The sequence below is a fragment of the Rattus rattus genome, chromosome 13 (genome assembly GCF_011064425.1).
Source record: "Rattus rattus isolate New Zealand chromosome 13, Rrattus_CSIRO_v1, whole genome shotgun sequence".
Taxonomy (NCBI): Eukaryota; Metazoa; Chordata; class Mammalia; order Rodentia; family Muridae; genus Rattus; species Rattus rattus.
Genome location: NC_046166.1, coordinates 68,967,419 through 68,980,992, shown reverse-complemented (window position 1 = coordinate 68,980,992; position 13,574 = coordinate 68,967,419). Strand labels below are relative to the sequence as shown.

Here is a 13,574-nt window from a genome sequence, read left to right as displayed (position 1 = left end):
TCCACACTTTTAAAATTAAGATTAAATTAAACGGCTTATTAAGCCAAAACTCCGCGCTCTGAATATTGAAATTTCCATTGCATGAAATAATTCTGGCCCCAACTATAATTTCGTAATCACAGTTCACTGAACTGATTGAATGGATCTAGATTTGTTCAGTGCTGCGTGGCTAATAAAGGTTAGTCTGAGCCAAATACAGACTGATTCGGGTTAAGGCCTACTGTGCAGGCCTCTCACTTTTGATACAAAAATGGAAATATTTAAGACATAACAGAAACTCCTGCAAAACTAGAGTTTGGCAATGGTCATATTGACTAAACCAGATGGGTAAGGACGTGAAATGAAACCAAAACTTACTAAGTCATTTGAAACAAATAAAAACATCCTAAATATCTCATGACCATATGGAGCTGGGGGCATCTCAAGACTTCCATACAGTAGCGCATGTACAGTCAGGTCTTGGGATGAGTTTGGGGTTCCTTGTCTACAAACGTCTGCTCACTTGAACATTCCCCAACTGAATGCCGAGAGCTCAGGCAATCAGAGAGACCTTTACAGATCAGACGTCCCAGATCGCCTTTCACAGTCGGGAAAAATAACCACCAGAATCATGAGTCATATAATACCAGAGTGGGATCTGATGCTGGGCATGGGATCTCCCAGGTCATATTCCATGAGGGGCGACAGTTGTCTGTGGATGGAGCTACAACCCATAGTTAAGGCACACAAAGCATAAGAGACACTGCCCCTGTCTCTACTGGGCCAGGATTCTGCACGCCCCTGTGTAACATGATGTCTACCCATTGCCTACAGACTTCCAGCAGGAGCCAGGCCAAAGAGTGTACCCAGTTTGGGGGCAAGACTGGCAATGTCATCAACTGGCCGGAGTCTTACTGAGAGTATGAGAAGAGCCTGTGACGAACCAGACAACTAAGTCAGATGCTCATGATCTAGAAGAAACCAGAAATAGATGGGCCTGGGGCCAGAAGGGAAATTTTTGGGAGCAGTTGGCCACCTCTGGTGCTGTAAAATTAATAACCAGGGAATCCCAAGAGAGGCTGTCAATACCAAACAACCCTGCCGATGCCTCATTATATGTCAATACCAACTCTGCAAATTCTATAAAAGTCCACTTTGAGTTTTAAAATGTTGCTGGGATTTCATCGCAAATTTTCATAGAATTAGAAATTAGACCAGACATGTGAAAAATAAATCCAGCGCCAAAGCAGCTAATCCAATTTTTTTTCTTTTTTGTTCACCAAAGGCCAGGGTTATATCAGGTTCATTGAAAATGTGCATTCTGCTGAGTACCTGTCCTTATCTACGTCTCTTAAGAGGGCACTGCTGAAACTCTGACAAAATTAGGCAACCGTAATGGTAAAGAATAAATTGAATTTTCTCTTCAAATTCCCTGCAATTACAGGGAGCTATTGACAATATAGGTCTCAGATAGGATCACTCCCATTCGCTAAGTGGCCGAGTTCACCTGCCATTAGCAGCTGCTCGTTAGCCTCGCTCCAGTGTGCTTTATCTCCCTGGCACTGCCTAATTTAGACCTGTGACAATGACTGCACCTCATTAATCCATACTGAGAATTGCCGTATAGCATTGTGCTAAAGGTTATAAATGGAAGCCTTTCGTGGATACTTCAGCAGAATTCCATTTCAAGGGGAATAAAAAGATTAGGTATTTAAACTTCAAATTTCATAGAACAAATGGGTTTTGTATTACAATTTAAAGCAACAAAGTTAGTTTTAAAAAACACAAAAATATTCATTCCTGGCTTCTGTAATTTCATAGTAACAGTTTGACTAAAATGAGCCCCTTTGAACATTATCAGTCACTTGTGTTACAGGATACAATGAAACAGGAATTCCGCCTTCTAGAAACAAAGTATTCATCTTCTAGACACCAAGACTGCTGTTGTTCCTGTTGTTCCTGTAGGGCATCCGGTATGAATGAAGGATGGTGTGATATTTGTCCCTCTTTGAGACTCTGTTCCCAGTCCAGCCCACCTACACCTCTCTGTCCCTGCATCTTCCCCTTCCCCCTTCACAACACAGCTGGACTCAAATCTGAAAATCCAAAATTCAAAAGTCCTCGAGCAGCGGCAGGATTGGACAAGTAGAAAATTCTGCACCTGACCTCACAGGACAGGCCACGCAAAAGGAAATCTGGTGGCTAAACTTAGGTCCCATTTCCCAGTGCCTCATTATACGTAAGCAAATATACCCAAATCCAAAGTAATCTGAAATTCACCGCCAATTCAGACACCCTTCCCTAACCATTTCTAAAAAGGCCTGTTGGACCTGACCCACCTCCAGAGGCCTCTGCATCCAGTCTTTCTCCGTTCTCCCTTCTTCTTGTCTCCATCTGATGGAGATCACTATATTCCCCTCTGGTCAGCTCAAACGTGCTTTCAGGTGGCGCCAGAGTGTGCACAGTCACTCACAGCCTCAGCTGTCCGCTTTAAGAGATACAGACAGGGTGTGTACCAGACTTTTCTCTCTAATCTTTCCCAAACCTGTAATTTTCCACGGTCACATTTTAGAGAATAAAAATCTACAAAAAAAATAGGGAAGAAGAGAGAAGGAAAGAAAGAAACAAAGAGAGAAAAGAAAACCCAAATAAGAATGTTTAATCACTTCACTTCGGAGCACATGATATTCAATGGGGCAGGGGGGACCCTGGCTTTGAACATCCTGCATGTGACCGTGTGACCGACCTCTGAGTCACAAAGTCTTAAACTTCCTTCTTACCAGCCTACTGTTTCTGCAGCGCTATCTTACATTGTCTCATCACATTTGTCTGAGTTCTCTGTCTTTTCTTTCCTCAAGTCAGGCCAAGGACGAGTACGGAAGCAGCTACGGCTGGCCTATCAGGTCAAAACTTGGGAGGCCAGCTTCTGGCGCTGGTAGAATGTTTCTTTTAGTCTTCGAGTTCCTGGAGCTCAAACCCACTCCTCGCTTGATTCTAACAATAGACTGTTGGGCTGAATGCATCCTCAGTCCTCAAAGAACTAACCCTGGGACAAGCCGTAGCTATCACTGGTCTTTTGGATATTGGCCATCAAGGAGGAAAGTTACAGGGACCAAGGGTGTCTCTGAAACTCAGCATCATCCGCTGGGGATGACTGTTGGGCTGGGTTGGTACAAAGCACCATGGGCTGCCATAGTTCCTGTTTATTGGTCCTCTGCTGGTCAGAAAGCTCTTTTACTTTACTGGATAAAACCTCAAGTGGATGAGTAGCTAGTTGCAATGCACAGCTCTCCAAAGCAGAGCAATGGGTTTCTCACCTCTGTTTCCTGGGGAATAGAACTCCAGGACACTTGTCCTCCTTGTCCTTGGCTGCTTTCCCCAAACTGAGCACATAGCAGCCAGGTGCTAACCAGAGCTCTCTTCCTGAAAACGCTGGGAGAATAGATCCAGCCAGCAAACCAGAAGTGATTTGTTCCAAGTGTCTGACGTGGGTGGGTGCCTGTGTTCCGCAAGGGAGCCGAAAGGAAAACTCACAGGCAACTGAGGCTGATTGCCTGGTAGTGACGAGAGAGGAGTCTAGATAACTACACGGTCGAGGTTCTGGGGGTGACATAGGAGCTGAAGCTAGTGAGGAAAGCTGGGCAGAGATAAAAAGCATCCAGCAGGAAGAAAGGTTCCCAATGACTCCCAGAGGTTCTGAGGCATACGTGAGGTGGGATCCACAACGCAACTGTTTTCAGAATCATGCAGCACTCACAGGGAGGCACAGAAGGGACAAAGAGGAAGCTCAAGGGCTTCTTGGAGCAAGAGGCAGAGCTTTTTCCTTATACATTCTTAAGACAAAGTCTTCCATTTTCCCGGTCTAAATCTAGAAGCTGTCACCATGTGTTAAATCATTTTCTGTGGATAAAAACATACTCTTTATTATTTTTAATTTTAATATTTGGCTTACCAAATAAAGCTGGTGAGGATTGGGAATCCTTCGTAGAGAAACCTTGAGTAAGGCTTACTCAGGTGACATTAACCTCACAAAGGGGTTTAATAGGCCAGTGAGTCTGACCTACCACATGGCTTGTGACTCTGGCTGATTTGGAAGCATGCTGTGACCTTCCTGTGTGATTGCCTCCTAGTAGCTCCTCCAAGATTGAGACACATCTCCCACCATTGCTATGAGATAGCCACCCTCAGTTCCCTGGTATTTAATCGAATTCACTGAGATGGCCAATACCAATGTGTTTCTCTCAAAACTGAGGAGTTACCATTGGAGTATTAGTCAATGGGGTCTTCTGGAGTCCCAACTCCAAGGACTCACCTGAATACCAAAGCTAAATAAACTCAGGACCCAAAATAAGGAGATTCTGTAGCCCATCGCCTTATGGAGTTAAATCATCCCCAGTACCCAGTGATAAGACCCTCAGAGCTAGCGTTTGGTTGTCTTCATGTATCCTCATGAGCTGGGAAGGAGTGGGAACTTCAGCTGATGGATGTGTTCAGTGTGGTCCAACCCCAGTGGAAAAGCATGGATGGAGGTTCTGGTCCCAGCTCGATGGACGCCAGACATTCTTGCTTTGTTATGATCGACTGGGTCTTAATCTTCCCTGTGTCTCCCAGTTCTAGGAAAGATCAGGAGTGCCGTGGGAAGTGCCCAGCTGCTCATGTCCCAGAAGTTCCAGCAGTTTTATTGGCTTTGTCAGCAGAACATGGTAAGTGGCATAGCAGCCCCATCCCATAAACCCTGAGGTATGCGCAGCGTGCGTGGTCACAGAACCTTTCTGTTACTTTTCCATTGCTGTGACTTTTCAAGGCACCATGACTGAGGCAACTTATAAAGGAACGAGTTTATTAGGAACGGACAGTTTCAGAGGGTGTGTTCATGATCATTATGGGTCAGAACATGGCCGCAGGCAGGCATGGCACCGGAGCAGTAGCTAAAAGCTTACAAACTGAGGCACAACTCTCAGGAAGAGAAAGGGCTAACCGTGAATGGTGGCGATATGGGCTTTTGAAACCTCAAAGCTGCACCCCAGTGACACACCTCTGCCAACAAGGCCACAACTCCTATTCCTCTCCTGAACAGTTCAACCAAGTGTGGACCAAGAATTCAGACATATGAGCCAATGGGGGTTAGTCTCATGCAAACCATCACACTCCTCATTGGTCAAAGCACCCCTAAGCAGGGGTGGGAGAGAACATAGCCCAGCCCTAGACCCACATCCCAAGTCTGGAGTCCCACAAATTGTCCCTGATTACACCCTACCTCAGGGCACTTATTCTCTGGGCCCTGGAAACCTTCCTAACTCTCAGAAGCCCACACATCTTGCCCTGGAGAGCCACACACATAGCTCCAAGGACCAACGTCCCATCCTTAGGGATGTGCACCCCACCCGAGGCTCACACACCTAGCCCTAGTTATCTACATCCAGGCCCTAGCAACTCACATGTCTCGGGCCAGGCTGCAGGCGGAAGCTGGGGCTGCAGCTGCGGCTGGGGCTGGGGCTGAGTAGGGCATGCGGGTGGAGAGAGAATCTGACTGGACCTCCTCTACTTGCTGCCTTTCCCAGAGAAGAACGCAGAAGAGGAGGTAGGGAATGAGTTGCTGTGGTGGCCGAGGTCACGAGGAAAGAAAATCAATGGGGGGGTGTCGAGCAAAGATGCGTGTTCACGTGAAGAGATTAAGAAGAAATCTTAGAAGTCATTTGGCCTTTGCAGATCCTATAGTGAGGACAGAGTGAATGTGTCTTGAACTAGACTTATGAATGCAGTTGGCATTGATCCTGGGTCTTCCTAGCAAAGAGAGGAGAAACTCACCTGTATACATCTCTCTCTATCTCTCCCTTTCTCTCCTTTCTCTCTCTCTCTCTCTCTCTCTCTCTCTCTCTCTCTCTCTCTCTCTCTCTCTCTCTTTATACATATATCTATATCTGATCTATATATCTGGTCATCTCTCTATGTCTACATCATCTATATCTCTTTACTCTCTATCTATATATGTATGTATAGGTATATTATGTATATGTGTGTGAATATGTATCCATGTATGTATATCTATACATCTGCATGTATGTTCATGCATACTGATCTTCATATATCCACATATGCCTGTACCCATTTACTGCACGCACACACATTGTTTGGTTTCTTCTGACTAAAATACTCAGAATTCCACGAGAGACATGAATCGTATCCACAGTCCTTCGTAGGGAATTTCACAGCCCTGACGTGTAATACCAAACATTCTCCATAAAGGCAAAAGGCTCTGCTGGGCTTGTCACGGTGGAGGCAGCAGGTGCTCTGACCGTGCTGTGCTTGTTAGCTTACATGAGCACACTGAACTTGGAGCACGTTCGACTGCATATGCAGGTGCGGCCCCTCAGAGCTGCAGATCCGGGTCCTTTATTGGGGTCATTAAGGATAATGCTTTCTCTAACATTTTCCCTGCTAGCCCATTCAAGTTCATCATGACGCTTAGCTTTGGCGTGAAGCTTCATGTACATTTAAAGGGCAATCTGGGAGGTTTGTGACCTTGGGCAATGAGACTAGATAAATGTCTGGCTATTATGTGTGGCTCTGCCTTCCTCTGCACACTACCTATGTGAGATTGGCTTGATCATCAAGAATGCCGGGCTGGGTAGCTGTAGTCAGGGTGGCCAGGCAGCCTCTGCGGCCTCTCGGTATAGGTCATGTTGCACGGAGGACAATGCTTACCCTTGAGCCTATTAAATGGGCCCCTCTTCTGCACCAGATGCAACTGAATTAGCCTTGAAATGATCCACCCTCATATCTTTGATGCCTTTCGAGTTAAAAAAAAAAAATCTGGCTGGCTATCTTTTCTTTTTGTTTCTCTTTAGGATCTCTAAGACCCTAGTTTGAGGGCAGTGTGAGAGACATAAGCAGAAGACAGAACATATTATTCATTCTCCAAGCCATGGTTCATGGTTGCTGGGGCAGATATTTAAGAAGTTTACCCATCCTTAAGTATAAGAAATGACTCTAGGGAAAGACAGATCCCCCCTCCCAGGCGTCTTCAAGTTGAGCCGATGTGGGCAATTTTTGATGTAGTTATATCATAAGGTATTCCTACACACTCAAACAGAATAAGACAGAAATCTTAGAAGGAAGCTTACACTGCCAGAGTCGGCTTTAGCTTGGCAGAAGTATGGACAGGAGTCGCCCTCTAGTGGCTCGTCGTAAGAACAGCAGAGCCCAGCTCTGAATCCCACTCAGGAGGAAAGGGACACATCCTGTGAGTTCACCTTCTAGCCTGTGACCCTCCCTGGTGGCACAGGCTGTTATCTGGGTGCCTGTGAACTGTGAAGAGGCAATGGTGCCTAACAGGTATAGTTCCCATGTGAGCAGAAACTCAAGCTAAATCAACTGTGAATCAAACAACATTCAACCCAAACCACTGACGAAACCTGAACAATGTAAGCACTTCCGAACAAATGTCTGATCGTGTGCATCTACAGGATGAGCCAGCCACACGTTAAGTCAAGGGAACCATACACAGAATTGTCACTTGACTATCACAGTGAGAACCAATTGGACCACACCCTGTGCAGAAGTGAGGTGCGGCTTAGACTGAGAACAAGGCCAGGCGCTGTCCGTGGATGGCGTGGGGTGGCACCCCTTGGACAGGCTGAGTTAAGTGGGAGGTGGTGTTTGTGAGTCTTTTGTTCCTTCAAGAGATTGGCTTGACTCTCCGTGGGAAGAAACTGAAGTCAGGTCACCTTTTGAAGTCATACTCCATCCTCAGAACTAGAGCTGGGACCCAACAAAATAAACAACAAAATAAACACAATGAAGTAAATGACTGTGATCCTAGTGGCCTAACCACGGGTAGTCTGTCCCTTCTGAGTAAGTCTCATAGCTCTGCTGCTTTCTCGAGCTGCGAACCATTTGAAGGATGGAACCCAGAGAATCTATACATGCTAGGCAAGCATTCTACCACTGAGCTACCTTCGACCCCCAGGATTTCCAAGTTGGAACATTAAAGGGGTGTGTGACGTGTTTGTAAGCTGCTGGCGTGTGCCTGGGCTAAGGTTACTTTTTATGGGGGTCATGGAGAGTCTCCCGCCCTGTTTCAAGTGAGTGGAACCTCTCCTGGTCTGATTCCTTGAGTGACTTACAGGAGAAGGAGCAGCCTCCCTAACTTCCCCGTGTGCCCACAGGACCCCAGCGCCATGCCAAGACCGACATCACAGGATCTAGCTGGCTACTGGGATATGCTGCAGCTGTCTGTGGAAGATGTCAGCATGAAGTTCGATGAACTGCACCAGCTGAAGCTCAATGACTGGAAGATAATGGAGTCGCCCGAGAGAAAGGTAACGCAGTCGCATGGCATGGTGGTCCTAAGCACTACGCTCGTAGGCCAGTGCCAGAGGATAGCCGATTTCTCCACCATTAGTTATTGATACAGGAACAGTGTGTGTGTGTGTGTGTGTGTGTGTGTGTGTGTGTGTGTGTGTGTGTGTGTGTGGAGGGCAGGATGTTACAAGCACTACACAAATGGACAGGATTGGAATCCTGGGTGCGTGAATAGCAGTGTGTATCTTGCTATATCTCCAATACACAGACATCTCAAAGACACCAGGAAAGATCCCTACATCTGTAATCTAGTTTCCTCCAGGGATAAACCCGGGCTCATTTTCATCGGATGTCTGTTTGGATTGTATTTAGTCAGCCTCCCACAGGTAAAATCTTAGATCCGGCTAAGATGACAATCTCCTTCTATCCAAATATACTTTCCCGGTACACATAGGGAGCTAAGGACAAGACTGCATTTAAACCTTATGGAGCAGTCCAAGGGCGTGGTCTTCCTATAGGGCTTCACCCTTACACAGGCTGAAAATTTGCATTAAATCTGAGTTTGGCTCTCTGCTTCCTGGTGACATCATCTCAGGAGAGCACTGTGCACACTCGGACTTACAAGCTCCCTAGAGAAGTAATCAAGGTCTGGATTTTCCAGACAGATACAGTCCATTAAATTGAATTACAGTTAAAGGGGCCAGCGGGATGGCCCAGTGGGTAAAAGTGTTTGCCACCAAGTCTGACATTCTGAGGCTGGCCCCAAGATCCACATGGTGGGGGATCTAATACCTACACATTGTTCTCCGACCTCCACAAAGGCACTGCGGCCTGTGGATACCCACGCACATCATCCACACATATCCTCAATAAATGAATGTGATTCTTCTATTTGAAATTCCAGTTAGATGCGATAGTAGTATATGAAGTTCCCAAAACTTCAAAGGCCGAAGTGGGGTTGTTAAGTTCTAGACCTAAACTAAAGAACAAGACTCAAAATGAAGTAAAATCAAGTCACAGTGCAAACAGCCCATAATAGTCTGGGGAAGTACTGCTTAGTGCATACGCGAGAGTGAGTAGCTACTGATCAGGATGAAAGCCATTGAGGGCGCTTACTGTCTGTCTGCACTTCCTCCGACACTGCTGGTGGCTGGCGAGGCTCAACGCCAGTCTTACATGTCCCTGAGGACAATGAAGAAACTCCTCCTAGCACTTAGTGGGAGGGATGTGGAACCCAGGTCCACACGACCTGGAGACAACACACAAATGCAATAATGAGATCAGACATGTAACCCTCACGCAGACAGCAGCCCCTGAAGTTTACATTTCTAAGGGACCAAGAGCAGGAAGAAGCCCGCAGGGATTGAGTCTCCTCCTGTGAAATATGTCCTTGCTCAAGACACTCACCCCAGTGCAGAGGGGCCAGTTCACACCTTAAAGATGTGATAGCCTCTAGCCTTAGGGACAAATTTCAAATACTGAGACTGATTCTCACCTTTCCAGAATCAGGGGTCACGGTGGGCATGGGCACACACTGCCCTGGTTCCTGTACACAGCTTAAATGCAGAGACGCAGATGAGTGCCCTCTACTTCGGAGGGAGTCCCCTGATATCCAGGAGAGGTCTGGATTTGCCTTCAGTAATACTATCCCAGTGTAAAGGTCTTCATGAAATAGTCGCAAGTCCTCTCTGCACTGTATACATTTCCAGTGTTTCCAAGTTTTCTCTCTGGAGGTGCATATATATTGCATATGAATTGTTTGAGAATCAAAGCTAAGGGAAGTGTGTGTGTGTGTGTGTGTGTGATTATATGTGCAGTAAAATCCATGTGGGTTTAGGCTCATGATTGAGAATTTAGCCAAAGGCCCCCTGAGGTTCTTGTCCATATAAGATGATTTTCCCGAATGCACATCCTGCCACATAGAAGTCAGGTGACCACTGCCACACTCTCTCAAGGCATTTGCTAACATTCAGGTAGGATGATGCATCTGTACGTGTGGGGATGAGGGAGAACTCCTGCAGGCGAGAGCTAACGGGATATCTGTGCTGAGATGAAGTTTATTTTCTTATCCGTAGACACTGCCCTCAGCCTCCACTGAAAATGAGGATTTAGAAAGGTAGATGCAGTAAGATGAAGCTGTCCCACTGAGCACCAATGGGGGTGAATCTGGCAGTGTCTACAGGGGCAGGAAGTCAAGGGGAACTTGGAAGAACCAGGGTTCCAGGGCTTAGCATATCGGGCCCTCCCCTGACTTCCTTTGTTACTTGCCCTTGAACTCTTTTATTTTTGGCGGTGAGCCTACCCTTTAACGGCTGAGCCATCTCTCCAGCCCTTCCCTTGACTTCTAATGGCCTCTCCTCCACTTCCCTCTGACTTCCTCATGACTCTCCATGACCTCTTGACCTTACTATGACCTCTCCCCTCTCCCCCCAACTGTCTCTACTTTCCCCATGAGCACCCCTCCAACCTTCCCCAGACCTTCTCCCCTGATTGATCTTCAGATGTCCCACCGCTTACTTCTGTGACCTCCCCATGACCTTCCCTGACCTCCTCTGACTTGTGATGCTTTTCAGGAAGAAAGGAAGATCCCCCCTCCAATACCAAAGAAGCCCCCCAAGGGGAAATTCCCCATCACGAGGGAAAAGTCCCTGGACCTGCCAGACAGACAGCGCCAGGAAGCCCGGCGCCGGCTCATGGCAGCCAAGAGAGCTGCCTCGTTCCGCCAGAACTCTGCCACGGAGAGGGCAGACAGCATCGAGATCTACATCCCCGAGGCCCAGACGCGGCTCTGAGGACCAGAGGTGGCCACACGCGCCTGGTTTTGTTCTTTTTCACAAAATGCTTGTACAGTTTATTGCCTACCTGGTAGTTTCTGTCTCACCCTCCACCGGATTCGCCCTTGCCGTGCTCTCTGCACTGTAGACAGTGGACGCTCCAATTCCTAGTTTGCTGAGCTCCTGGCAAGACTGACTCTGAAGGACATCAGCTCCGAGGAACAGGCCTGGTGAGCCCTGACGTACGTCCCTGTTCTCAGAGGGCCGCCAAGTGGCCTCTTGAAATGGACCCTAGCTTTCACTTTGTTCTTTATATTTTTATAAATTGTGTGATAACTAGAGGTCACTATACACGGGTGCATCTCCCCACTCTCGAGAGGCATTAGACATCCAAGTGGAAGGTGCTACAACTCGAAGGGCCAGAAAGACAGACAAAACCTGTTCCCTCTCACCTGAGTTACTCTCCCCAGCTGAGCTGCCCCATGCCCTTGCTGTCCTCGCTGGTCCTGTCGCCACATCCTTGGTTGACATTGTGATGACAGGAAAGGGCTTCTCCAAGGTCCCCACAAGGTGGTTCTCTAAAAGGAAATGTCAAGGCTACCCACCCCCAAGAAAAAGATCTAGCATAGAATGTTTTTGTTAAAAGCTAAGGTGAGCAGTCCTCTAACAGAGGGACCCATGGAAAGTTCTGGCAGGAGCCCAGAGAATACAAAGAGGGGAAAGAAAAAAAAAAACAACTAAGAAATAGTCATGGTAATTTTATCCCTTGGTAACTTAAACCATTACACACAGCATTTTCTTTAAACCTCACTGCAAGCTAACATGAACTTTTTATATCTGTTACATGCATTCTCAAACTTGACTTCCCAGGGTACCTTTAAAGGAGTTTGCTTGTTTAAGATGCCAGTTGTGATGTTGTAAACCATATAAGAAATATGAATGTGAGCGGTAAGTATATCCGTTAAAAATGGTAAAGAAGAAAAGTTAGTTTATGCTTGTATTTTTCCAGGATTCTTCTGTTCTATGCAGTACTGCTGAAATTAAGAATATATCTGCCTGTGATAGACATGAAGAGGGAGAGAGAGAGAGAGAGAGAGAGAGAGAGAGAGAGAGAGAGAGAGATCATGCATGGTGATTTCCAGCTGTGGAATTTAAGGAAGGTAATCAGTAGTCAGACTCTGAGGGTGCAGAGAGGAAAGAGATTGGCTCTGATTAACGGGTTTTTGTGTAAATTATGTTTACAGTTAAGATCTCATCCTATGACTTCTGCATGGGGAGTTCAGATGCCACAAAAGCGATCAGATTGCCCATGGCCCTGATCTCAGAGTTCTTTGTTCTTCACATATAGGCAAGGTCCCACCCCACCCCGGGTCTCCCCTCTAACTGCTTTAAGGAGCACCGGGTGCTCAGCCATGGGCAGAAAGCTTTCAGACAGCCCCGTAGCACTTTGTGTTCTCCCTGTGACTCGCACTTTAAACTGTCCCCAGTGCCCCCATCTGCAGCCTGACTAGAGAGGCAGCCTTGCAGCTGGGGCGTTACTAGGACTACACCGTCCTCTTCCTCGCCCTCTCCATTCCATTTCGCATGGGGGGCACGGTTGATGTTACAGCATGTCAAGCCTCAAAGTTTTACCTTTTATTTTTAAAGCTGAGTAGTTAAGAGTTCCCTGTGATAGCAAAACCCTATATAAATCGAGCCTTGTGTCTGGTATATATTTTACCAAACAGCCTTAAAATATATTTGGAAGCAAAACTCATACGAATGTATATCCTTTAAAAAATGCAAAAAATAATAATAATTCCCAAAATATTCTTCTATCACCAAACCCTATTTCCCCAGAGTGTTCAAAGCATTTTATACCTAAATAAATATGTAAATCCTGAGTAGTAGACAATAACAATGCTTCCTGCTGGGCTCATGCCTCTGAGTTACAAACAAGTGTGCTATAAGCACTGGTATGTCGGACTTCCAGAGCAATGTATCCTAGAGGAGCTATTTAGATGTAACCAGAGGAAAACAGAACCGATGAACATCCCCAAGCTGAGGGAAATACGAAATGCAAATGTCCCTGCCGCCCACACCCATGAGAACATCTGGTCGCCTTTCTTAGTTCCTCATATGTACACAACATACACAGAAACAAATTGCAACATTAGACAATCGTCATTCACTGTAAACCCCAAATTCTATGGTCCCAACTTGAACAAAGTATCTACTAGATTTTCGTTAGCTACATTGTCTATCTTTAGTTCGCATCCAACCTCACCCAAAGCCTTGGCCTAAACTTCCCCTAGCTGAGCAAATCTTCCTTCCCTGAGACGCATTGCTGGCCCCTCTGTCAAAGTGAAAAGAATGTGCCCCTGTCTGGTTCACTAGGTTCCAAAGATCATTATTTAATGGCCGAACAAACACCTGCTGCTAGTTCTAATGGAGCGTTAGCCGTTCACATCCCCTTGTAAGTGCAATACCTTCAGGTCTCATGTGTGTGACGCTCTGCTGTGGAACAAGATAAGCCAT

General features: G+C 46.5%; 1 protein-coding gene across 1 annotated transcript in view; it reads left to right on the top strand.

The window, feature by feature from the left end:
- Positions 1–12,940, top strand: part of Dlgap2 (DLG associated protein 2) — a 136,476-nt gene extending 123,536 nt beyond the window's left edge. The window contains exons 10-12 of the mRNA XM_032918939.1: positions 4,591–4,682; positions 8,148–8,300; positions 10,857–12,940. Coding sequence (XP_032774830.1) covers positions 4,591–4,682; positions 8,148–8,300; positions 10,857–11,075 — 464 coding nt within the window. The 3' untranslated portion in view covers positions 11,076–12,940. The remainder of the gene's footprint in view (positions 1–4,590; positions 4,683–8,147; positions 8,301–10,856) is intronic.
- The last annotated feature ends 634 nt before the right edge of the window (positions 12,941–13,574 follow it).